The following is a 27,990-nucleotide window of genomic DNA, read 5'->3' as shown; positions in this document are numbered from 1 at the left end:
AGGAGAATAGAAGAAGAATCATAAAGAAAGTAATTTAATATTACGAACAGGGGCGAATTACACGATCTTAATAGAATACTCAGAAGATAAATAAGTTAAATTTCGTCGTGGGTGCGGTGACAAACGTTACAAAAGGTTCTGAAATCTATTATTTACAAAGAGGACGTCGTCGTCGACATTGTGACGACGCGTTACAATAGAAAAATACATTTTACAGTTGAAAAGGGACGACTAGGGAAGGCACGTTCAAGAGGCACTCGTGCCACGGCTGCACTCGACTATTCGCCGCCTCTCCCGAAGAAGCTCCAGAAATCTTGCCCTGGGACTTCCGGGATATTTCAATTTATCCCTGAGATGCATGATTTCGCCGGGCGTACTCTCGATATCCGAGTGATCTTTCGAACACGCGCACACCCTGCAACATCCGTCCCTGGTTCTTCGCGAATAATCGTCCGTTTCTTGAAATCTTTTCCGCGCGCTGTCGGTCAACACTCGTTGCTTGGGGAAGCTTCCCCTTATATTGTACATTTTCCCCAAAGAGTCAGTGGTATCAGAGGTCCTTGAATCGTTTACTTTGTATTTCGAAAGAAAACTGTACTTGCTCGAGTCGTCCTGTCTATCTGTCCTAAATGTTGGACGATCTAAATCAGTTGACCAAGAGGAACGATTAAATCTTCTCAGAGATAAGAAATCTTCTTCCATAATAGAGTCCAAGTCATCGTTCTTCTGTTCGGCGGGACAAGTCTTTTCAACGGATAGATTCCCCGTTATTTCGTACGTGGTGAGATCTTTGCGATCGTCCGAAGTCTCTTCCAAACTGAAATTTCCTTTAACATCCCTGCAGAATGGTTCTTTCATAGCGTAACGATATTTCTCACGAAATTTCGAGCCACAGCTGGGACTCCTCGAGTTAGATTCGGATGAAGCGAGTAAACGAGATTGAAGTTTATTAGAATTTCCGTAACGGATGGAATTGGCGACATTCATCAACTGATTGAAGATTTTCTTCTCCAAATCGTCTTCTTCTTTCTGTTCTACAACACTGGAACCCCTTTCCAATGGACTTTCCGTTTCACGAAGAATCTCGAAATCATCGTTCGTCTTCGACGCGCGAGGCTCTGTGCTAGGACTCGCTAGATCCAGTCTAGCGCCAGCAGATTCGCAATTAATGCCATATTTTTTCCTAAGCAGCTCGTTGTGCTTGTCGACTCTCCGAATGCAGTCCTCCAACCTCTGGATGCCCTTCATACACCTCTCGTAAGAATCCGTGCACATCATTGTATCATCGTCGTTCTTTGAATTGACCTTACGACCTACGAATTCCGAGTAATCGCGATTCCAGGAGGAGAGACAGCTCCGTCGACGACCACCTCGTTGTCCACCTCGCCCACAACCCACAGATGTCCATGACAAGGGATTTCTTGAAAAAGAATTGATCGATTTATTTATTTAGAATATTTCCATTAACTTTAGACTGTATAATATAACATTGAAATATCATGTATAATTTGTATTAATGATACTTCCATATTTCCATAATTAAATAATATTTCCATTAATGTCAAATTATACAATAATATTGAAATATGATACATAATTTGCATTTTATAATATCCCATCTAAAGAACTGAAACTAAACAGAATTCGATCTAAATGTAGATAAAGATACAATGTTTCTTTATTAAATCAGAGCTCTATCACTGGTATCTAATTAATAAACCTAATGAAATAAAAATATATTTTATAAATAATCTACCCACGCAATCCTATAAAAACAATCGCTGCAGGTTCTTTAATCTAAAAATCGAAACCAGCAGAATCAAGAGAGGATCTAAAGCACCGTCAGAAGTTCTCGAGAAGACTCTCGACCTATCAAAGACTCGGGGCCGAGAATGTTTCCCTTCGCGATTGTTCCTCACCTCTCGAGCATGCTCGTCCCGTTCACGTACTCGCTGATAGAGTTCAGATTTCGCATGAAGGTCACCGCCTCGCTCAGATACTCTTCGAGAACGTTCCTGCCCGCACGATCGAGCAGGATCTTTTCTGTCTCGTCGTTGTCGTCGTCGTCATCGTCCTCCTCCTCATCCTCCTCCTCCTCCTCCACATTCTCGTAGCTGTCCGACTCACTGCACGTGTTCTCCGATGATTCTTCCACGGAGAACTTGACCTTCTTGCGGTTCTGCTTCGAATTTCCCTCGAATTTCACCGAATCCTGATCTTCTTTGTCTTCTTCTGAACTCGCAGACTCACCTTTCCGTTCGCTTTCCAAGGTTAAATTGATCCTTTCCTCTTGTTGAGAATCGTCAGTTTCGTCGTTGGAAGAATGTACCGAGTTTAGAACTTCGGACATGTTTTTCTTCATCCTCTTTTTAATGATAGACTTCAAGGCTCCTGATGGTTCACAAGTTAACTTCTTTTCGAGGACGTTGGGGTTGGAAAAGGATACTTTCTTCTTCCCCGAACTTTTCGCATGATTCAAGTAAATATTAGATTCGTCATTGGTTTCTTCATAGTTATAACAAGGCCTACCCAAGATCAAAAATTTGTAATCGTGTATATTAATAGCTTCTGTTGACTCTGTAAGATTCTTCTTAGGGAATTCCACTTGATTGTCTTCGAAATCGTTAATAGATTCGTTCTTCTCTTCGATAGATTTTGAACAATCTTTTTTAGTATGCGCTACTACGTCAGGTGGACAAAAATTCTCACGCTGTTCAAGCATCTGTTCGCCTTTCAGTATCATCGACTCGCTACATACGTTACTCTCATTATAGTCCAAACTATCATCTGAAAAACCATGTTCGTGATCCATATTATTATTTAATTTAATATTACAAGAAGAAGGCTTCATCTTCGAGATCTCTTCGATGTTATCCATCTCAAAATCCACCTGTGATTCCTCAACGTAGTTTCTATGCGACAAACTTTGTTCGACCAGTGGAATTTCGCTGACTTCCGGTTGCCAAGAAGATGGGATAACTCCCAAACCCTTCGAAGAATCTATCGGATGGATCGTGTTAACCAAGGACATAGGAACTTGCCAGTTCCTCCAAGGATCCTGGTAAACGGCCGAACTAGGTGTTCTTTCCAAATTAAAACTGCGCTTCCGGTTGATAAACGCCTCCGTGATTAATCCATCCCTGATAAATCCTTCAGCCTGAACTTCTCTCGGAGAGGGCTCGTGCTTCTTCGATTGGGGCACGTACGATGTCCCTAGGGAATTCCTGAAAGTAATGGAATTCCTTATCCTCGTCCCCTGCATTCGATTCGGATCTGTTCTCGAATACTTGGCCGCGTTGTTAGGGTCCTGAAAGATGTTCTCGATTCGGAATACCCTGCTATCGGTTTGGCTAGGCGTCGATGTGGTCTGATCCTTCGAACAGAAGATCTCGTTACGAAGATCGTTCCATTCGTTGGTTTGAGCTTCCTCATCCTTCGTAGAACGTTTCTCATTTTGTTGCGATGCCTCGTTGTCCGGTACAGCGATCCTAGAATCTACGGTATTCATGGTTTCGATGGTAATGTTGATGGTATCCGGTAGTGAAATAGAAATTACACTTTTTTCAGAATTATTAATCGATGAATGACTTTGAGAATCTTTGATGGAGTTGCAACATCGTCTTGCGCAGGCAGGAGCTTTGTTCTGTGGTAATGATTGACCAAAGATTTCCGATCGCGGTGTCTGTACCGCAAAGCTACGACAAGAAGAGAACATACTCGTATTCGTCGAACTTTCTGCGTATGCCACTCTTCTGTCTGCTTCTTGACATAGATCAGACACCTCTGTGCTACTTAAATTGCTCTCCGCGTAATTTTGAGTGTCGTCCGAAAGAATTCCAGAGTCATTGCGCGGGGAGTGAATTTCGTAATCGTATTCTTCGAGATCGTTCGCCAAACTTCCCACGTCTTTACATCTGACAATGTTCGTCTTAGGTTTCTCCGTCGAAGTAGCAGTCTCTTTCACTCTCAAAACAGGTGTCTTTTGACTCAAAACGTATTCGCAGTCTTGGTGATCATCTGTTAGAACTGCAACATCCTGGCAGACTATCCGTGGCGTTTCTGTAAGAGACGCAGTGTCCTTCATACGAATAGTCCTCGAGCAGTCCGTCTGAGTGTCAACGCAGACTCGTCTACGTTTACCCAGCATCTTCCTCGAGATCTCCTGCAGCTTCAACTTGGCCATAGACTTTACCTCGCCCGTGTCTGGAGGAGATCGCATCCCTGGAACATCCTCCACGTTTTTTCTACTCGAGTACAGTCTCTCCGTAACTGCCGCCACGATTTCAGCGCGTTTGACTCTTTGAATAGGCGTGTGGTTCCTGATGGAAGGCTCTTGGTCTAACGAATTCTTTCTACGCAATAGTTTATCTCGAGCCAGACTCGAAATCAGAATCTGTTCGTCTTTCGAACTACTCGAACTGCTATCCTTGCTAGTCTTTCTCTTCAGGTTCTCCAAACTAGGCTTCCTCGCGTAGTTTTTTATCTTCGATCCAGGTTGGTTGTTGGATTCTTTTAGACTCTTATCCGAATCGTTGCTACCTTTTCGTTGAAGCTGTTCTTTAGACCAGTTACCTCTATTCGATATCTTCTGATCATCGATCTCCCGGATATTGTTTAACTTCTTCACCCTATCAGGAACCGTACAACGTTTCTCTAAATTTGTATGAGATCTTTCCAACGAGAATACAGGATCTCTATTCTTCTGGATCGCCTCCACCGAACCAAATTTCTTCAACGTGTGTAGATTGGAAAGAACAGAAGTTGGAAACACGTGTACCGAGTCCTGCTTACGAAACTTCGGCCTTTGCTTAGGTTTGGAAGCTGATTTTACTTGATGACTTTCGGAATTTTGATAAGCCTCCGCTTCGATGTCCCCAAAAGTGTGACACGAGTTCACAGAGCTGCTTCTATCATCGTGATCGATACTGTCCAGTTTTTCAAACTCGCCGAACGCTTCGTGATCGTCGTTAGCCGCCTCGAAATCCACATCGATCGATTCTTCTTCCACAACCTCGTCCGAACAAATCTCCTCGATCTGAACCGAGGATTCTTGCAGATTGTTATCCGGCTTGATCAAAACCGCAACCAATGTGGGGATGTCGACGAACACGGACTCGTGGATCTCGCTCACTTCGTCTTCTTCGTCGTTCAACTCCGTCACCTTTGCTCGGTTGAAGCGATCGCTCGTCGCCAAAAATTCTAGTGAACCGAATTTCTTTTTGGACGAACCGACCTCGTACGTGGTAACGCTGTCGCTGGAATTGGATCTTCGAACTGAAACGACGCTCTTCGGTCTTTTTTCTTCTTCTATCCTCGATCCAGCTACTATTGCTTTCTCCTCTTGGGATTTTTCTCCCGAATTTCGCCGGGTGGATCGTTCAGTTGATTCTGCCTCGGCTTCTTTTGATGATCGATCTGTATTCGTATTGCAGTTTGGTCGATTCTTCTGGCAACAACACAACGCGTTCGTAGCTGCTTCTGCGTTCTGTAAAATATGATTTTTTACGACGAAAATATAACGTTGGAATGTTAGGCAACGACGTTCATCCAAATCTTTCAGTGCCCATGCGCTTCTCTCTTTTATATTCAAGCACGCATACTTACATTCAAGTGCGTAAACACATAAATCCCTGGAATTTGAAACTCACTCGCAATAAGCAAGCAGACAGAAAATTCTTGCTCTCGTAACAATGAACAACGTGCATTGAAAACCCACAATTGCCAAATACCTTTCATTCGCATATTCTATTCTTAAGCACTCGGTTCTTCCACATACATAGGTATAATTCAATAAATCGCAATCACTCTCAATCAGATCCAATAAACAATCAGAGGAAATTCCTGTCCCCAGAATAATATATGATTGTCAGGTGTCATTTTGAAACTGTTACCACGAAAGCACGCGCGAGGGATTGATTAAGATAATTACGTGTCCGAAACGAATCGGGGAAAATCGATGACTGGCAGGAATAACGGCGATCATAACGACCGAGGGAAATTCGATGAGGCTAATTAATGACCGATTACATAACGCATAGCATGATCGAAGGATATTGTAAAATCTACTCATGCCGGATAGGCGAAATGGAAATGCGGATCACTCGTTAAACGCACGCACCTGCGAACTGTATTTTATCAGCAATCGTTCGACCAATCCACAGGAAGGATCGGGCGACCGGTCAATGAGTATCAAATAAACGATTCATGCATTTCATTTGCGTAATGACGATTCGACGATACGAGTTTATGTTCGCTTTGGGGCTCGATAATAAACTTGGTCGATTTATCCTCATTGCTTCGTGAACCAGATCCTGGACTCCTGGGCAACGCGAGATTTCCCGTAATGGCGAATCGATTTCGGTTATAAATAAAACCCCGATCCCCTCGCCCCCTCCACTGATTTTATCCCCTTCCTCTCCTCGTCTTCGGTAACTGTGAATTTATTTTTCTATTTGTTCCGGTTCCTATTAATATTCATGCCACGAAAAATACTGTTATTGCCGTTTGTTTATGAACACACATACCGGTATAATGTGGAGAAACGGCATCGTCGATCTACCGAGAAACGATTGAATTCCGAAGTCAATTTGGGGAAAATTGTTCGCTCGTATGATCGATGGAAATGGAAATTTCTTTCATACAGTTCGCATTTATCTCTATTATCTCATCTACATATATAACGTGGACAAATGTCATCAAAATAGAAAATCAGTTCCGATGAATTTTCAGATGTACGATCAACTACGAGATGCGTGAGAGTGCTTTGAAAAATTCACCGTCAGGATGTCCAATCTTTCCTCCATCAAACTTTTCTCAAAATATTCTATGGCTATAAACAAAATGATTCCAAGAAAAATGCGTCTCCAATATGTATTCGAATCTTTCAAATCACCTCGCAATTTTTCATTTATCGTACGTTATAAATTCGACTTGCCTTTTCTAACAATAAAGACTTTAATCGGGCCACCTCAGCTCTCAACTCGCGGATGATTCTCGCCACGGGATCCTCGTTGACCACCGGCCGATTGACCACGCTTTGAGCTCTCTGCGCGAATCGCAGCGTGTGCGCGGTCTCGTTGTAACTTCCGCTTGCTGGCGAGATCGCTAAAAACCAAGCACAGAAGATAAAGCTCGCTGTAATCAACACCTGTACACCATCGCGTACGTGTTCATTCATCTACCGTCGACTTTTTGATTTGCCACCGTATAATACCTCGCTATTTTTCCCTTATAATTAATCGCAGCGACTAATCCCACGAGGTAAAATTTCATCAAAAATTGTTTTCCCTTATCTTCCAATCCGTTGCAACAACGATTAATCGAATTTCAGGGTGGAATCGATCGAATAAATTTGTTTTAGCCGTTGGTCTGAAACGCAAAGCGACGCCCTCGAAAAAAGAGGTAGGCAAATTTTCCTCCGTTTTCCATCATTCGAGGCAGGTCTTGCGCGAAATGAAAAACGTCACGTTTCAACGGAATTTTAAATTCGATCAGGTGTCATGGGAGAAAAAGGGCCCGTTCGAACGTCTATCGTATACTATATCCGCGGTCAACCATTAATGCAGACACTGAATATTAAACGTCCTTCTCCCCTCCACCATCGACACGATAATAAGCCCCGAATGCTATTAGCAATTCAATTGGACGTCGATGATCATCGGTTTGGAATATTTCGCCACGATTAATTATACGCATCGCGGCCGGCCTACGAATATTTGCCGATTCTTCCGTTTAGGTGGTATCGAGCCGACCGTGCTAATTAGTCGATCGTTTTTCCATCTGGATTCCAGCGATTATATACCACGTTGGATGCATTAGATGAATTTCCAGTCATCCGGAAATATTGGAATAATTCGAAGAAGAGATGATCACCGTTATTGTTTCACCAGATAAATTCTCATTTGCCCGTTTAACCGAAAAGAGAAAGAGTAAAATGTTGCTTTAGCGGAGGGCGGGTCGAAAATCGTGGTAGAGCGAAACAATGACCGGACAAGCAGGGGGATCGGTATTTTTCAGGTTCAACCGTCAGTGCACTTGTCATGTATGAATATCAAAAAAAAAAAGAAATTTTTCCATGTCGATAAACTGAAAATTGCGAAACAAAAATATTTTTCAATTGGGTAGAACCGAATCTCGAAACTGTTTGACGAGATAAAGAGTTGATCCATGACGAGGCAATAGTCGCGCTCTTCCGATTCCATTCGATCAGTAAAGTATTTTGTTATAAAATAAATCAAGAGATCTGCGCTCTTTTTCCAGGCTGCACGCGGTCAACGAATATTTTATTCTACGTTCCAGATCTGTGGTCGGATTTACAAAGGACTCGGTCTGTCCTAATGTACAACTCACCCTTTGTACGGATGGCCACGCAAAAAAGAGTTTCCCATTCTGTACCGTAATTTCTCTACATGCCACATTTAACTACAAGACTCAAATTCTACAAGACTTACGGTCGACCTATTTACAAGAGTTACTATCGAAACTTCGTTTTTCAACAAAAATACCGACTTTCGTTGCTACCAGCCACTACCGAAAAAGACTTATCGCTGACTTTCTTTTAAACAAAAAACTGATCGTAACTGGTGAAAGTGTGCCGTGATAATATGTATGCAAGTATTAGGTTGTCCCAAACGTTTCTTTCGTTTTATAATATAAGGAAATAATAGGTGCACAATATATTTTATTTTATATTAATTTATTGAATTATGCATGATCCATTTTGTTCTATTATTACGAGTAGAAATATATAATATATAATAATTCGATAGAATGATATAAAACAAAAAATGTTATACATTTATTATTTCCTCGTAAAACGATAGAAACTTTTGGGACAGCTTAATAGTATAGGTCTATCTACGAGTAATCTACGCGCTAAAATTGTTGCATTTCGTTCCATCGAGTGGACATTTCAACGTCAGCCAACAGGAGTGAAACGTTCAAAGAGCAGTGCGGAACTGCGACTTTGACAAGCTTAAAGGATTTCGTATTTACCGATTCCCGTCAGTACGCTTTCGCGCCGGTTATCGAATTTTAATCTCCGCGCCTTAGCTCGCCTGGAAAAGCATTTAAACCAATTACCATCCGGGCCGAGTCCGGACTCCGGTATCGCCGGGATAATTTCATGAATCAGAGGCTCGCGATAATAATTCTCCTCTGGCAATTAACTGGAATTTATGGAAAGCTGGAGTTAAGTAGTGACAAGGGTGGGAAAGGACTGGGTGAGTGGGTGGTAACGGAGACTGAGAAGATAAGGAGAGGATGGAGAGCGTCGGCCAATATTTTTTTTTTTTTCTCTTTTTTTTTTTTTGTCGCGTCCTGGAAGCTGAGTCGTCTTCCCAAATTAAATATCGCGATCCTGGTACGACCGGGCCTCGGGAACAGGAGTGAAATGGAGCAGTAACTGCGTTTCGAATAGAACGGGACGAAATCTGGAGGAGCGAATCTGGAACGAACGGTATAAACGGATTAGCGACGAATCAAAGTGGAAAGAAAGCTGTTCGTTCAACGTGTAAATCATCGTTTAACTGGATACACAACGGAAGAGGCGTCTAATAAAAATAAATACGAACGAACGAGGGGAAGAATGAAGCAGAAGTAAGAGGAAAAGAGATATAAGGAGGGACACCTCGAAGGCTATGGATATCGGGAGGGTGAGGAAAAGTGAGAGCAGAAGAAGGGAAGATCAAAGGGAAGACACTTACTGGCGAGCATAATGGTAGTGGCATTTCCGCCAAGTGCGTCCTTCAACAGCCAAGTAAGCGAAGAATCTCTATAAGGGATGAACCTCCTGCCCGAACCACTTCCGGTCGTGCCTCTCTCCGCAAGGGCTGATATTACGTTCCCTAGAGCCACTAGACTCTTGTTTATATTCGCGCCCTCCTGCAAAGACACGTGTCACGCACTGCTTTTTTATTTCGTTCTTGCTCATACGATCAGTCGGATGAAACCACTAGAACTGTATCTTGATTACGTAAAGCTTCGTTCAGATTGATCACTTATTGGACTTATGTACTTAAACTCACACGACTTGATTAACGAGGATGAGCATAGGAATTCGGGAGTATATTTCAAGTAAAGTAAATAACAGATTTACACTGGTAAAGTGATTTTAAATTGCCTGAATCCATCTGAACAAAAAATAGATTATTTCAACGATTCGATTCTTTTTCCACATTTCAATTCATCGAATTCCGATTCGTCGAAGATAAAAGCATCCTATACGATCGAATCATCCGAAAGGGAAATCCCGATCATGTAGCTTTCCGATTTCTACCTGCTCAAAAAGCTCTATCGATCGGTTCGTTCGTTCGCGCCAACGATATTATTTTTAGGAAGTGACTCACTTTCAGTCGATGTACGCCGCTGCACGTGGCCGCGCTCTCGCTGCCCGCCAGATCGACCAACCGTAATTTGCTACCACCGCGTGGCGAGATCTCTTTCTTCCTCGAACAGACGCTGTTACCGACACACTGCGATTCCTCTGCAACGGCGATCGTCAACAGAGCGTGGCTGCGACTGCTACTAGGATTTTGCAACGTCGATGCTGTCTTCCGGGCTTTCGTTCCCTCCTCCACATAGGACATCAACGACCCCAGCGTGCGAACCGCGTGATGGGTCAGTCCTGTTATGGAAAACATTGAGAAGAATTACAAATTTGGAAACTTGAAAGACGAAAGAATGGATAGATGAGCAGGTGATAAGGAGTTTCATACATTCGAAGAGAAAAATGTTAGAAATTGAAAACTTGAATTATATAAAATTGACAGTAATAAATATCCTTAGAAAAGGTTATTGTCAAATGCTGAAGAAACGAGTCAAGTGGCAGGAAATCTCCGTGACAACAATTATTTTAGATAACAATCATCGAAGTTGTAGGATTTCGAAGCGAACTGAATGTTCGATTGGCGGTACCTTGAACATAAGGGCCGAGTCGAGGATGCTCGCGAACTCTCAATCCGCTCGTGCTTGAGGACGGCTTCAAAAGATCCCTCACCTTCTCGTTATATATCTCCAAGTAACTGAAACAGAATTCAGCCAGCGTTACGCTCCAACTATCGCGTTTGATTGATTGCATTCATTTCAGGACGCCGCTGATGGATTCGCCCTCGACGTTGAATCCGATCGATTTGCGACGATTTTACACATTCACCCTTCCAAATCAACATTCCAGTCTGAAACATCTCTAAAATACCAACTGCAACGCCATCTTTAAAAGATATCTATATCGTAAACCTAAGCCTACCAGCTATATATATTTTAAACGTATAGACAATAGGATAATAGCTTCTAAACTCTCTACCAAAACAATTCACACCAAGAGAATTTTCCAAAGTCCTCGTCCAACAATCCCCTCCATACAAATAGCTCTTCTGACCTAACCTTTACTACCCGACGTTTAAGAGCCTGGTGTGCTACTTTATTGATGAGTCCACTAGCAGCTCTAGCACGAAACACATCTTCCTTTTCTTCTCCTTCATTCATACATCCTCATCTCTCCTTCTTTCTCCCCTTCTTTCTCCTCTTCATTCAGAACCACAATAGCAAATTGATGGAGTCTACTTTGTCGTCTATCAGCAGAATATATAATAACAATTCCAGTGATGTATAGCAAACAACGTGTCACGTTTACCTTGCTCCGTCCAACACGAAAATCCATGAAAAGAGCTGTCGCGGTTAACCAATAAATAATTCCATATCGTCGACAACAGCGTATCGCATTAGCCATAGATATTCAACAAGTAACCAGTGGCTGGTGTAATCGGGAGTGACCGCACGCGACACACGCCGAATATCAAAGAGATAAACTCCACGTAACACGCTTGATAATACGATTCACTAAACTGGACACGTGAATATTCAACGACCATCTAAACAGTACGATTTCGAATTGTAGGCGCGCAAGAAAATCCGCTGGGGACCCCAGCAAGGTCGGGCAAATTTATCGGATGCACAGCCAGCACGACGCATACTTTTCGTCCGAACGGTGCTCGCAGTCAGGCCACCGCAAGCTCCCGGATCCTCTTAACGTCATTATCTGCTCCACTGTGCTCGTGAAACGTCCGCACGTGCCATCGTAAATCCGCTTAACAGCGATCGGAGTTTCAGAAACACTTTCCACTCATGGATCTCGTCCCACACCTTTTGTATCTTTTCACTCTTGCTTAGTTTTTCGACAGGATACTTTGTACACATGTGTGTATTTTCTGATTTTCTTAATTTCTCAAGATTTGAATGATAGAGGAAGAATTGAAGTATTTCAGGATTAAAGTAATACGGTGTTGGACTATTTCACTTAAACTCTCGCGTCAAGCAATCCAACCTCCGAAACTCGACAGCTCTACGTGATCTCGAATCGCTAAAGTTATCCTCGGATATCTGCATTTTAATTGGCCACATGCAGTTTAATTGTATTTGCAACAAATCGTTGAACAGCAGAAAAGCGTGCATCTATTTTCCACGGCTCTTGAAAATATCTGCATCATGATTAACACATCGAATAAACGTAAAATGTCGATACGAAAGTTCCACGTGTAAAGCGGTCACTGTTCAAAGAGCAAGAACAAGCACCGATGAAAATATTTCTGTTAGAAAGAGTTGAAACACGGTTTCACAGGATCCCGACATCGTTCGTCGACTAATCAAAGCTTGCAGGTCGGAAAATCAGCGGAACAGGCGTTGAAAAATTGAAACTGTTTCGAATTTCCTGCGGAACCGTCTGAAATTCTCATCGTTGAGCTGACCTAAAGGATTCGGCTCTTTTGACGTCACGTATCCCATCCGTAGACCACGGACCGGGCGTGGAATTGGACTCCAAGTAAATAGGGTCGTCGGTGGTCTGACTTCTAGCCACTGCAAGTATTCAGGAATGCTTGGAATACCCGTGAATAACCGTGGCCCATCGTTCACCGTATGAATGAGTTCACGAGCCGCCATGGCGTGGCTGACCAACACGCTTCCGGAAATTAGAAAATCGAACGGACTCCTAGAATCAGCCTGTTCACGCTGCTTTCCTTGACCTCAAAAACCGTTCCACCTAAGCCTTTTGCGCTGGTTCGCACGCGTGCAAGATGAGAAACGACGAGGAGCAACAAGAACGAAGAGGTGCATCTAAATTTACCGGGATCTTCTCCTAACTTTCACGGTTCACACGATCGTGCTTGGGTCACACGGACCGTGTACTCGTGTAGTTACCTATTTAGTTTCGTTTCTTGGTTCGAATAGATACAGCCTTAGAGTTTTTGTTTTTGGGTAGAAATATTTCATCTTTAAGGATGAATATGATATAATCATTTTTATTAAAAGACTACTCGATTAACAAGTAATTTTTCCACGACAATTATTCGTTCTGTGTTTCGTAGTCGGAATAACAGAGTAATTTTCTTGTTCGTGATCCTTTATTTCATGCTTCGAAAGAAAGTTTTGTAGAATAAGATTATCGTAGCGAAGGAACACAGCTGTAAATTCGATTTTCGAATAACGATCGAATGCTCCGATTGTAAGTTATTTGCATTTACGATCTCGAAATTCGCAGGGGCGAGCCAATAAGAAGAAAACTGGCTCGGCCCTTAAAAGAGTAAACCAGTAGCTTCGCGAAACTCGGTTGTTTTTATCGGCGTCGTCGACTCCCGCGGAGCCGAGCGAAAAAGCTATTTAAAGTTTCGCCAAGATAACCGGCTACCTTTGTCCGTTCAACGTTTAACCCGTGATCTGTTGCATTCTGTTTTTCTCCAGACACGTTTATCTACGAAATAATTCTAGTTAAACACGCTGTTGACGAGTCAATATGTTTAACAGAAAATCAGAAAAAAAGAAAGAAAGAGAAGAGAAACGTGTAAATTGAGTCGAAGGAAAGATCGACAGAGATTCTTTATTTATAAAGAAAAGCGGTAAATACATTTTACGAGAATTTGGGGATTTTTCTATCGAAAAGTTTGTGCCATTTTTTGGCCTTCCGGAAACATTAGAAACTTTCGTCCAGGTACAATAGGTCAAATCGTGCATCAGCTTTTCTGTTTTAGAATTACGCGCGGATGACTCAGATCTAGTCGTACTAAATTTACTCGTGTCCGAGAGTATTCTAATCTCCACTGAGAAAAAGCGAAATCAAAGAGCGAAGCTGATTCAAAAAACAATTCGCTGAGAAGCTTATCCTTTTTCATTCTTTCAGAGTAATTAAAATACCAATGAACGATATTAACATACGTACAAACAACACGTACGCTTTTAATCTAATAAATTATATAAATTAACGACAATTCATATCATCCAATTATGTTTACTAAAAGAAATCGATTCTGATAATTGTAAATCTCGAAGCAAACAGAAAGGATCAATTGATTTGTGTTAATTAACGAAATTCAGGTGAAAACCTGAGGAAGTCGTTCGTCAGAGGCTTTAAAGTTGTCGAGTGGCTCTCGTTTTCACTGGTGTCGGCGGGTGCAGAGGAAACGAAAGCTAGCTCTCGTGTTTGCCGGATATTACGCTGGCAAATGATGTCGAAATAAGAATCGATCCATCTTCTATCTATTCGTGCAATGTCAAGAATATAGCAAGATTTCTCTCCAGACTATGACTATCTCTAGACTCTAAGATTTTAATAAAACAATGAATATGTTGATTAGTCGTAATGTAAAACAAAGTCCCGTCTAATTGAGGAAATGCTCCTTTCTTCGATGCCGACTCGATGCAAAGACCGAGCTCTGACTTTTAAATATCATATATAGCCATACTGGACTCGATCTTTTGGCACTCCTTGCTCAACGAGTTCTTTTTTGAATTTCAAATTCGAATAATTCGGAAGAATCCAGTCGGTCGAAGGAATTCCCCTGGATAACGTTTCTTTAAATTCAACCGACTGATTGCTTCATCGGCCGGGATCCACAGATTCTTCGTAATCACGCGACGTTTAACGAGTCGTCGACCCACACCACCCTCGGTTGCGCGAAAGCCTCCAATTCGAACGGAGACACACGCGGCGGCGTTCACGCGATTCCTTGTAACATTAGACACCGTTAGACACCCGCTCCGGTGAATATCGACCCTCGATTACTGGGTCACTGGGAGCACGACCGCGAATCAGCGTGAGAGCTCAGAAATCCGCGAGCTGTTGCAATTTTCCATCCCAACGAGGATAAGAAGGTTCGCCGAGCACCGTTCCCTGGGAACTTGATATTTTCCTAAATATTTTCCAAGACTGGTAGTAAACTTTTGCAATACCACAATTATGCACAATCTTGAGATTCTACTGAATCAATCGATGAATTTTACTTTCAAAAATAGTGTAATTTTCGAACGATTCGGTAATACTTTCATACGATTACCAAAATTTGATACTACGAAAATGAAATGTGGAGCCTGATAAAAAGACGCTCAAATACATTTTATAGCCTCTGTACATCGTATCTTAAAATCAAATCTTCTAAGAACGAGATTAGGTACGTCTCAACAACTTTGCTACAGTCCAAGGGAAAAATGTTACAGTGCAGAATGTTTTAGTACAGCTCCTCCGCCAAAGTCCTAGTTTACTCTGCTCCAGCCACTAGGGGTGTTACGACAATTCAGAGCTAAGAAGATTCCATGTGTACACGGTTTACGATAGCTTTTAAACCGGACATAACTAACACTCTGCAGCAGGTGGGCGTAAAACGGCGAAACGACGCAACCGGTCGACAAACAGAAACTGCGAAATGCAGGTCGAATTGAATTTGCGATCCAGACCGAGATCGTAATGACTGGGAATCGAGAGTGTGGTCGTAGTCGAATTAAAGCTTTCGCGAGGCTTGCAGGGGGCACGGGAAACGGGAAAGAGTAAGGAACAGACGACGTAGATATGAGAAAGAGAGAGAGAGAGAAAGAGAGAGAAGCGGTAGCGAGCGGCGGGGTGAAACAGAGAGGAGGGAGAGTGTTCTATCGATCAATCAGCCATAAGTAATGCGGAGCTTTTGATCGGTTACCGTTTCATTGCGGATGGGAAGAGCGGCACGGCATGCTATCGCGTACGAATTCGGCGACTTAATCACGTTAAACGCCCGATGCCTAATGACGATGGTTCCTGATCAATTGACGGCCAACGAATCATCCAGCACACCGGCCGTCGGAACATTTCTGTACGGCCGTATCACCATGGGGCCGGCGAACGAACGTTCACCGTGCAAATTGATTGCCCGGCCGCCTGATAATTGGCGAAAATGAAAATGTCGCGTAAACGGCGATGTAGCCGATACTTTGATTTCCGACCCCCAGCTTCTCTTTGACTCAGCCATATGAACTTTATGTATATGTTACAGCTCTACCTTTTCGTCCAATATTTTAACGTTCGAACGTGAATGAAATCTATTTGGAGAAGTGCAACTATTTCTTCTCATAATGAAATTAAACCATTAAAGACCAAACGATAGTTTATGTTAATAAATGTTTATATCGTATAAACATTTCAAGTTCTTTAAATTTTATATTTCTATAAGTGAAACACTCACCTCCCCTGATTTTATTATAAATCTATCGTTAGTTCGTATCGGAGAAGAACATAAGTGACGCACTTAGTATGTCGTCGGTTTCAAATTAACCTTAACCCGTTCGTCGACATTTTGAAAATCCTTCCAAAAGAAGAAGTTGATACACGGAGCAAAAAGAAGCATATTATGGACACGGACCGACCGAATTTCCCCTTATCGCGAATTCACCCTGAGTCGAGGAAATCACGCGTGAATTAACGATTGTGCGTGAAAGTGCGACAATTTTCGCGCGACATTAACCAGTACCGCGTTTATTACCGGAACGTGTCAATTGTAACAGGGTGGGATCGTTGTTAGATCGTAAATTAAATTATGCCCGGGATCGTGCTGGCGCGTTTATTGACGAGAGTACGATTCGCTAATAGGTATAATTAATTGCACAACAAAACCTGAATATCGATCCGGGGGCGCGTGCATATTCCCTGCGTGTTTATTAGACGCGCAACGTGGAAGCCGATCGCACGAAACAATCGTGGAAATATTCGCAGAGATATTCGCGGAGATATTCGCGGAGATATCCGCAGAAATATTCGCGGAAATATTCGCGAAAAATCGGTTGATCAGCCGACGCGTTCCTTTTCGCCGACTGGCTTTTGCCCGCTGATTAATGAATAAATGTTTCGTGCTTTCCTCTTTATCCCGACTGCCAGAAGGCTGATGTTCTTTAAGCCCATTGTTATAGCCAACTTTCCTCTATCAGCCATTTTTTTACCAGTCAATAGACCAAATAACTGTTATGCAAGCTGAGATTTATGGAACTTGAGGAGTTTCTTTCGTTTCTTTCCTTCTGCGTTGAGTAACGGTGTAAGGTAATGCTCAAAGTCACTTCCTCTGCTTTAGAGAAACTTTACAAGTTTTCTACTTTTCCGGGATTTTCCTATATTCTCTATAGAAACAGAACACGTGAATAGAAACACGCGAAACTTCATGTTCGCATTATGAATATTCGAGCTTGCGTACGTCTCTTTCTTGATTCTACCCGGTAACAATCTGATCTCTGCTAATTCTGCTTACTGTGGTTCCCCTTTTAGTTTTTCTGCCAATGCAGTTTATTTTCCTATCGTCCTGCACTTCCCGTGCTTGTGATTCATTTTAGTTCCCTGGTTCACCAGGCTATCGACAAACTTCCTTTTCTCCATCGTTCTGTTCCTTTCTCTCTTTCTCCATCGTCTCTATTTTCTCCCCATTTCTTCCTAATTTTTCTTACTTGTTCTCTACTCCCCTACACTTTGAACTTCTTTCTCATAAACTTTTTCCTATATTATTTTCATTTTTATCTCTTTACCGATATAAACTTTTACGTTCTGCTTCATCATGGTCGTCACCTTTTGAAAAATATTTCCAAAACTTGGTCATACCGTCGTTATCGGCGACACTTATTCTTTTCCTTGTAGCTTTTACAGCCGTCATTGCGATAGTCCGTGTAAACGTTACCGTAACGCACAAAGTCTCGTTCTTTTGTGTTTCAGATGCATAAGAGAGAATTAAGACAGCCACAGGAAGCTCGTAAATTCGTTTATACACCGTTCTCGACGTTCACGGAGTAATTCGCGACACGCAGCAGCGTGCAATCGTAAAAAGCCCGTTTTCCAAGTGCAGCACAGTTGAAAATGATTCACTGGGCGAGAAGTTAGTCACGTAAGGAGCCAAGGAAGCTCGCAGAACGACTGTCCTTCCCAGGCGAATGGCTCAGTTTCGAGCGTAAAAGCGGCAACATTCTATTATTCGCGTTATTAAGCAACGCGAGATTGGCTTTAATTGCGTCAGAGAAGCTCGCGTTTTAATGGACAGTCGCGACTCGAAAACGGCAACCGCTTTGACCGGGAAGTCGCCCATCCTCTTGCGAAAAGCGACGACGAAAAAAGAGGAAACTTTTATGAGACAAAGTGATGGTACTTTGAACTGAAAGCGATGAACTTGGGTATATTGAATCTTGAACGTTAAATGGATCAAAAGAGGGTGGAGTTTAGCAGAAAACGTATTAATATCGCCAACAATGGAAAGCGCGGAAACGTTTCTCCGATTTGAATATCGTAAATTAGAGATTAATTTTTGGTTTATCGTTTGGGCGGCCAAGTTACATGGCAAAATTCAGCCATTTTGTTATACGCGTTGCGTACAACGCGAACTTTCGAGTCTGATGCACGAATATGAACGAATAGAAGATAGAATGTCATCGCGTTTTATCGTTCGAGTTCACGAGATTACGAAGCCGTGATATACCAAGACATCGTTGCTAATATTCGATGATACGGACAGCCTTGAATTCGACACGAATCCTCTCTTTACTTCCAACTTCCTATTTCTTACTACTTTATCTCACGAGAACGAAATAAATGTAGAAAATCAAGACCGAAGCCCCATAAAGATTAAAAGCTTGAAAGAAAATATTTATACGTATACGAATCTTTCACGGCTCGGTCTATCAAATTCTTCACGTACAGACCCATCGCCATAGCCAAATGTAAATCCTTTAATCGTAAAGAACCCTAAAACCACAGAACGTTCGAAAACTCTCCCGTAAAAATGTATATTTTATGAGTCAGTCCATTAGCGCGAATTTTTTACGCGAACGCAGCCCTTGCGAGCTTTTAGATGCGCTTTAATTTAAAGGGTGCGCGAAATATTTTTCAGAAGGCGCCACCATTAGCACTACCAGGATAAACACAAAGAATGAGAATGGCGGATCGGTGAGTGTGTTAACGTTTTGAAAAATTCCCATCCCTAAATCCGTCATGACGAGGCTGTATTTTCGGTTCGACTCACGGCAAGGAAACATGAATGGACGATGTCGGTAGCTTTATCGTACCAAATCGTAACAACCGGAACAGTCGCGACACAACGCATATTTTTGCCTAGGCGAGCAACGAATTTCCGTGGCACTTTTAATAACTGCCGGTGATCGTATAAACGCGGATTTATAGTATTCGGTCGCGGGGATGCCGGCCGATTCTACTGGACGTGCGTAAATCTGTCGTTTCTTTTTCCCGACCGGTCAATACGGAACAAAGAATGATTCACGATGCCAGTTATAGATGATGAACAGCTTAAAGACACTCCTCAATGATAAAAAATGTTGTTTCTTTGGAATGCTTCCGGAGACGGCACTTCCTTTTTAGCTTGCGCTGCGCGGGAAAGAATCGGTCGTCGATGTTGATCGACGTAGGATCTTTCGAAGAAAAATATTTATTTAATTTGAAAATAAAATGGTGTCAGTGTAAAACTCGACGAATTGTCATCGACTTTTTAGGGATGCAAATTTTAATAGTTACGTAACAACGTAATTATGTACTTGTGTGCAGTAGTAGCCCACGATACAATAACTCGTAAATATACAGTAGTTAAAACGTTTGGTGGAAATATAAAAACGACATAGCTCGGAATATGTAATTCAAAACATTTTAGGGACGTAGAATTATCCTTCAATGGTCGGCACACAGAGTTGTCACGAATTTCATTCACGGTTCAAAAGGGAACACGTAGATACGGAACTTTCTTCGTCGACCCACTTAACGATTTTACGTCGCAAACTGACAGAGAGGCGGCCCAAAAGAGGAAACGCCGCTCGAGCTGACCGATTCGCTTATCCGGCAATACATCAAGCGAACTTTCTCGCGATTCTTCGTGCACGTGAGCGAAAAAATCCATGCAGAGAAATACAACGAACAGATACGTTGCTGTCGTGGAGCTTTCCTTCGTCGTTCTCTATTCCCCCGGAAAGACGATTTTCCCCTGAAAAGTGCTCGAGTTACAAATGCAGATCTATTCGAACACGACGTTGTCCTCGGAGAATGTCAGAACCGTCTGACGACAGTTATTTGTCAATAATTTCAAAGATTTCCATTATACAACAATTACTTTATATCACGGTAATTCGTTTATTATTTTTATTTATCACTTCGTAATAAATAATATTATCGACAAGATTCGGTATCAAGCAAGAAATGGGACAACGACAAAGTGATTTACGAAGACACGTTAAATTCGGAGCAACGTGTTTCCAAGGGGAATTTTATGGTGGTCTTGCAGTTGGTTTTACACGGTCCAAAAAACCACGAGCAATGGAACAATTTTCCGCGGATCCATCCTCGTTTCGGTTACATGTACGAATTTCAAAGTGCCGATAAAACTTGCGTGGAACGACTGGTACGCGGCAACCGTGCGTTTTCCTTCGTTCACCGATGAAACGACCAAAAAGAGATAGAGAGGAGGAAAAACAGAACGAAAAGAGAAACAAAAAAAGAAACACAGAGGAAATGGCAATCGATATTTCTCGTGAACGGTAAATACAATTTTTACGAGTGTTCCAGCGCAACGAAGCTCCTCTGCTTTTTATTTTTACACCAAGCTCAAGGCAATCCGGCGAACGTTTAATACAGGAATAAAGCGGTGTTTACGAGGGAAAGTGTGAATCGAAGATCGGGGGTGGATCTGTAACGAGGGAAAATTTGTACACATGGAACGTGTCTATTTCTTTAGAAGTCTTCCGCTTCTTACTTTAAGGTATCTTAAGTTAATGCAGGATATTTAAATAACATATTATAAATAATATATAGTTAATGTAAAAAGAAAGTTAATAAAATGATGGAAATAGAACTTTAGAGGATAGTAATTTGAATATTGTCGAAAGAATCCTTCTAAAAATTTCAATAACCAAAACACTATTGAATTCCTACGTTCTTCCCCTATTTATCGTACGATACTTGGGCAAAACTGAAGAAGTTAAATTGATCAGCGAGCGAAATGTTGTCATGGGATGAAAGTGCGAACGAATATTGGAACGGTGCTCTGCAAAGGAAAAGATTCTTACCCAGGTAGAGCAATGCTTATACGTCCGCCTACGATTGCGAGTCACGGGGCACTGAGCTTACAAGACACATCCAGGCCAACACGGCGCTCGCGAACCTCACGACTCCTAAACTCGACTTACACGTTTACCTGCCCCCTTCCAACGGCGTCAAACCACCCCTAGCCATCCCGTCGACGTATTTTCACAGCTACTGGACGCGACCTCTTTACTTCGATGTCTGTTAACTGATTAAAGACAATTTTGTCTAGCGACACCTAAATTTCCAGTTATTCGATGACTCTTTCATTTTTACAATATAAAACCATCGAAAAGGATTTCTTTAACAGTTCGATGTTTCATACCAAAATCTATCTTGTAAAGCGAAAAGAAATTAACAGATAGTGACAACATTGATAATGACGCATTAAAATACATAGCAAGATAACAGTTACAATCTAACAAAAAGGTCAAAAGGAGAATCAATTGCATAAGGTGGAAGCTATTATCTCCAGAACAGATTCTATTAAGAGTTTCCTCAGAACTAGAACTTATCCTGTTGCAACAGTGTTCGAAGAAAACGATTCCACAGTTCAAGATAAAGTCAGATCTCGGCTAGTGTTATTTAAAATCAAAGATTCCTCTTCCCAACTTTACCTCTTCCTAAACGGAAAGACCTGCGATTACCATTTTCAATTAACCAACGCCGGTTGCTTCGGCAAACTGGAGGCCAAGGAAAAAAAGTATAACGAAGGGGACGATAAACTTTTCATTCCAGTATAGTACGACATAGCACGACAGAAGCGCTCGTCGATAACGATTTAGGAATGGATTCTTGAAACCCTATAATCGCTGGAATGCGAACGCACAACAGAGGGATTACATTTTCAACTTGTCAATCCATCTAATCATTGATTTGACTGGGAAGAGGCGAATGGAAATTAAGACGATCATCGATACGAAACAACTTTATCGTGCGAAAATGACGAAGAAAATTGACCCGACAGCTGGACCTTGACCGACAACCGCCAATGTCTTGATCGTCTATTGGCGTATAGCTCGTCGATGCGCCTCGTTTCGCGAAAAGACGCCGCGAATGGCAAGATTCCCACACTTATCAATCCGGATGCGCGTTATCGCCACGCTGCTTCGCATCTACGTTCAGTTGGCTTCGAGTAAAATTCACGTGTTTGCTCCGTAAGCCGAGTAATTGGATCGTAGAATATTTAACGTGATACAAACGAATATATGAATGTGAATATTTATAGGATTTATCGCTTTCAACAAGAGATTAAATATTATAAAATTGTTTTCTTTCAAATTGGCAGATGAAATAAGATCCTTTGTCAACCTACCAGCCATTTTTAGAAGATGACTCTTTTACATCTTCGAATCTGACAAATTTAATCATAAAGTGATATTAAAAACAAAAAATCAACATAAATGTACTTATCATGTTTTCGTCCTATCACTCGGAAGAGATAAAACGAGTTATCTTCCATTCTGGTTACCTGACAGAAACACCATAGTTCCTCTCGTTTTTCCTTTCCTCCTCGATCCTAGCGAAAATTCCTTCGCAGAGACGCGGCGTGAGTCCAGGATCTTCCTACGGACGAAAAAATGGAAACGTCGTTAACCGTTGTGCTCTTTGTTCCGTTTCTCAAAAACGAATGCACAGAAATCGCACGGAAAAATTACGTATCGTTAACTCTATCGGTCATCGAAATGTCCCGGAGCGATCGAACGACTCCGTTCCCATAATTGAAACTGAACGTGCTCGACGTATAACCGCAACACGTGCTTCGCTTTTAAAAAAATCGCTCGGTCGTTGTCCCTCTCCTCGTCCCTCCTATAATGTAGCCGCGATCGGCTACGGAGCCACAGGGCAATTTAATTAAGCGCCGTCCGAGCAAAAACAGTTTCAATTTACCGGTCGAAATTTGCCGGAGAAACCGGAAAAAAGAACGCCTCTCTCCGTTTCCCGCCAATTAGAGGCTGACCTACCACGGAAATCGTTACCTCGTTCCGAATTATGCGCGTTACCCTTTGATCGTTTGCCGATTTGTCGTTTCCTCTTGGATTCTAAGCGAGTAAACGTGCCGTGACGCGAGTTATCCCAAAAATAATTCAATTGAACTATATTATAGGAGGGGGAATTTTTGTGGATAATGAATAATTGAGGACTTTGAGATTTGGCATACATGATATCACACAAAGATTTGCAAAAGATTCATAGGATAGATACATAATGTAACACATTCAGAAGTCATGAAGTTCAAAAATTTTCATGCTATAATTCTTCGCGGATGAAATCCTTTAAAAACCAAGAAATAGTAGGATACCTTGGTTCCCATCACGGTGTAGGTTTTTCCTGACGCGCTTTGTCCGTACGCCACCAGACAGGAATTATAGCCAGTGAAAAGAGCGTCCAAGACGGTTTGGCCAAGCGTCTGGTAAATCCTTGCCTGGTCCGCGAAACCCTGTGCCTCTGGATTCGACGAATCGAAGCAGTAATCGAAACCATATTTCCGTGTTCTTTCGCGACTATCTCCAGCTTTGCTCGAAGATACCTTCACGTTTGTTAAGGAAATCCCGTTCGACTCCGTATGAACAACCACCTCTGATCCAGTTAAATTCAGCTCTCTGTATGAAAGAAAAAATGTCACGTTTTACTTCGCTTGCTACGAAAAACAGAAATGAAAAACGACAAAGAACTCGTAGGCTTCTGTACAAAAGCCACAAATTCATTTTTTATTCATTTTATCGAACAGAGAGGCACAAAGATTCTTTCTCCTGCGTGCTTCGTAAAAACATTTTTCCGCGTTCCCTGAGTCGAAATCGACTCATCGATGCATATACCATTTACACGAATCGCTTTTGTATTCGAACGTGTTCCAAAATTCTCTCGTATTCCTATCGGTGGTCCGATCCTTCCGCTATTTTCCATTAGCGTTTCCGGTTTCCTTGAGGCGCTCGATTTTGTCATCGATCGATCAAAGCACGGTCCATTAACGAATCGTTCAGCCTGTCTTACCAACATCGGGCAATTCCTGCAATTTAATCCTCGCCACGAAACAACGATTCTCGTCCGATTATACCACGAATGGTTTTTCGATTCGGCGACGTAGTTCCATTCGAATCGCTCGGCAGGTCGAGCAGATGGGATTGCTAATTCGTGGAAAAAGATCTTGGAAGGGGAAACCGATAACACCAAGTTAACTGTCACAAACTTCCGTTCTTCCAGGCCAGATTCGGAATTTCCAGAGACATTCGAGCAACTTCCTCGCGGGATTATCAGATCCTACTGCGGAAGATCTATCGGAAAAACGCGTCTGGTAATGTTATCGATGATTTTCGTTCGTGGATTTCCAACCAGTCCAAAGGTATACTGGATACGAGGGCAACCGATTCGAACCACGTTCAAATGAGTTTTTGGTTTCCCTTCTGTCCTGTGGTGTAACGTTTAACGTAACGCCAGATAAGCAGTAACAGTAGCCTCCATGATAGTTATATTAATAACTTTGGTGTTCTTGCAGTACCGTTTTTATTCCTGGAACACACCATTTTTAGACCTTTTTACTTTACTTTCTTTTATTTCTGAAATGATTTTTTGAGAGTTTCTGCACTACCTTTTTTAATTTCACAGACTCTATTTTAACGTTTCTACATTGCCTTTTTCATTCCAAGAGTTGATTTTTCGAAAACCTTCCGTTCTTTCATTTATTACTGCAACTATATTTTTAGTCTTTCTTCTTTTCTTTTAGTTATTTTTATTTTTTCTTTAGATTTCTTTATTAGAGTAGAACCTTCCTTAATATACACACCTTGTTATCTTTTCCTGGTTGAGATTTTTTTTATGACTTTGTGGCCTCTGAACTTTCCTCGTAATAATCAATCAATGTGGAAATTGTCGATAAAGTTATTTAACAACGGAATACAGTATGCAGTCCTGTGTATCACTGGATTAATCAGTGTAACACTGTTTTAATTTTGAATCTACTGGAAGAGCGACGATTGTACACACGTGGATATCTCGCGTGCGTGTGACGCATTCGAGCAGAGAAAGCAGTAAAGTTAAAGGTACTTTAACCCCGGTCCTTGCGTGATCCTATCATGGCCCTGTTTGCTCTCTAATCGTCACGATTTCGTGCCCCGTATCCGCGTTTTTGCGAAATTAATACCTACTACCTGTTCGGTAAAACGCTTTAGCTCGTACGAGTTATTCGTGAAGATCAGAAATGATTTCCAGCTTTGTTCCGCCGAAATTGATCTATCTAGATCCTGTGCGATCTTTGTAGCTACGAATGAAGTAGGTACGAACTGTTGCCGTGATTTTTCAGTAAGTCTCTACGTGACTTAAATTATCTACACATTTTAAATTATCATCAAATTAAACAAATTAAAACTTAACGTGAATAAATTTTACAAAAATATTGAAAATTAGTAAACTAACTCCTTCATCAAATGCTTTTGCACAGTTCTATAAGAAACCTCCGCAGAATTCTACTTTTGTTTCACTACTTTCACCTTACAATTAAAACGAACCTAATCGTATGTTTTTCCTACACAAACTCAATAAACAAATCAATTCCGAACAAATAAAAAATATTCGATCCTCGACAATCGTATGATCGATCCAGTCAATAATTCCGGAACTCTATTCAACTCGGTTCAATACAGGGCCACTTCACATTCGCATCGATCAAGTCCATCAATCGTCGATTCGCAGGAAGCTCGTGACAGAGATCCAACCCGCCGATCCATCCGTTCGTGGATAGCCCTTTCATCGTCGAACAAAATGGCCGACCAAACAGCTCTGAATGAAGCGTACAAGCGTACACGTTCAAGGGAGGACCGTTACTCGTTCTGATCAACGCAAAAAGCGTCCAAGAACACATATGGCTCGGTCCAAGGAAACCTCGATGTAGAGAGGAGATCTTGAATGAACCAAGGCAGCGTACGCGAATAGCAGCAGTTCGCTTGTTATTATCCTCTTGGTCCTCTTCCGTTGCGAGAAGGCGCCGTTTCAAGTGTTATTCTCGAACGGATGCTCCTCTCTTCCTCTCTCGCTATTCCTGTTTCAAGTCGTTAAACTGTCTGGCCGTGTGTCATCGGCGTATCGTGCTGCTCGTACGTCACTCCACGGATCGGTCGATCCTTTATCGCGAGAACATCCCCCGGATCGGCAAAGGCTTCCTTAGAAAATTTGCTGCTTTAAATAAACCCAGCGACGACACTCTTCGCAGTGGTCTTACTCGTTGCAAAGGTGGAAGCTTTATTATACTTTATTCGGTTCTATGTTGAATTATCGAGGAGCTTCTTTTTAATCTACATTCTTCATACATTTTAAACTACGTCTTCTCGATCATTTTCGACCTAATCATGTTTTAAATAAATTTGAGAAGAATACATAAGAGCCCTTGTTAACCTGTACAATTCGTCGCTTTTTCTTATAAAACATTAAAAATGTTTAATTCGATAACAGAATTGGGACATAAAAATTCGAAGACTATGATAGAGTTAATCACAATATCGTTAACTTTAAATCTCTGCCATTATAATAGCATGTTAATTTATTTATTTATTCTGGATGGTCGAAAAATAAATAAGTTCAGAAGCTTTTAAAAATATATTTACAATAGTTTGTCAATGACCCTAATTTCATTCTCTTCGGCCAAGCTTATTACGTTTCCTAGCCGAGAGCAATTGTTAGTTTGTCTTACTTTCGCGTTCTGGCCTCGTCTTCTAAGTATAGAAACGAGTTCATAAGTAGCGACTCAAAGGCGCACCGCGTATCCCTATAAATCTGCCTCCAGATTTCTGTCCCCGTTCGTTTCTCGCTACGGCCGTCTCGAAATATGTAATTATTGCCGAGACGCGTGTTTCTGTTTTCCTTCCAAACAGACGCCTGTCCATTACCAAACGCTCCTCGTAAAACCGTGGAACGAAAGAAAATTGAATTTACAAAAATGAAATTGCGGTGTATAAGAAAGCAGTAAACCTTGACCTTAAGTTCCAAAGAAACATGTGCATATCGGGAACATGGGGAAAGAGAGAACGTGGCTTCCGTCGATTTTTTCGCCTATTCCTTAAAATACATTTACAACTTACCAACAGAAATGAGTTTAGTGGCAAAAGCAACTCGCAACGTAGAATTTTCAGCTAATATTTTTCATTAGTCAAAGCACCTTCCTACCTTACAGTTTCGTTCGATTTTCAAAAACGCTTCACTCTGTCGCATGCAGATCCAGTCTGTTCGAATCTGTGATTAACTTCAATTACAGTTACAAATATTTTCTAATATTTCTTCTCATCATGCGATTAATCCGATCTAATACTCACCTGGCAGAGATCGGTCTTACACGAACTGCCACCTTGATGTTCGCCATATTGCCATCGCGTGGACAACAATAATTAGCATCAGCTGGCTCTCATCGTAGTTAAGTGACTTGTATCCGTGGTACGTCCAAGCAAGAGCGATCGAGCGAAACCGTCCAACAGACGACGCAACGTCGAAAGATCGGCCACGTTACATTTTGTACCGTCACGTTAAACGACCGAATGACGATGCACACGGAGAAGAGAAGTCGAAAGGAGCTGTACGTGCACTGGCCGGGTGCACGTGTTGTACTGTTGCGATGAAAATACCCTCGAGTCGCTTCCAAGACCATACGCCGCCGATGGTTT

The 27,990-nt window shown here is 41.9% G+C and overlaps 1 protein-coding gene across 2 annotated transcripts; it reads right to left on the bottom strand.

Moving 5' to 3' along the window:
- Positions 1 to 18: 18 nt before the first annotated feature.
- Positions 19 to 27,934, bottom strand: LOC100645711 (kinesin-related protein 4). 2 transcript variants are annotated; one of them, XM_012308671.3, is made up of 9 exons: positions 27,646 to 27,934; positions 23,646 to 23,946; positions 22,815 to 22,909; positions 10,915 to 11,021; positions 10,347 to 10,624; positions 9,705 to 9,882; positions 6,935 to 7,104; positions 1,920 to 5,485; positions 19 to 1,420 (listed from the first exon to the last, which is right to left on the bottom strand). In XM_012308671.3, the coding sequence occupies exons 1-9, from the start codon at positions 27,690 to 27,692 to the stop codon at positions 247 to 249; spliced, it is 5,916 nt and encodes a 1,971-aa protein (XP_012164061.1). In that variant the 5' UTR covers positions 27,693 to 27,934; the 3' UTR covers positions 19 to 246. The 2 variants fall into 2 exon arrangements, with proteins under 2 accessions (XP_012164061.1, XP_048261781.1); XM_048405824.1 differs by lacking the exons at positions 10,915 to 11,021; positions 22,815 to 22,909; positions 23,646 to 23,946; positions 27,646 to 27,934 and adding an exon at positions 21,328 to 21,411.
- Positions 27,935 to 27,990: the final 56 nt, after the last annotated feature.

This window comes from Bombus terrestris, chromosome 5 (assembly GCF_910591885.1).
Source record: "Bombus terrestris chromosome 5, iyBomTerr1.2, whole genome shotgun sequence".
Lineage (NCBI taxonomy): Eukaryota > Metazoa > Arthropoda > Insecta > Hymenoptera > Apidae > Bombus > Bombus terrestris.
The sequence above is the reverse complement of the archived record's forward strand: the minus strand, read 5'-3'. Positions and strand labels throughout refer to the sequence as shown.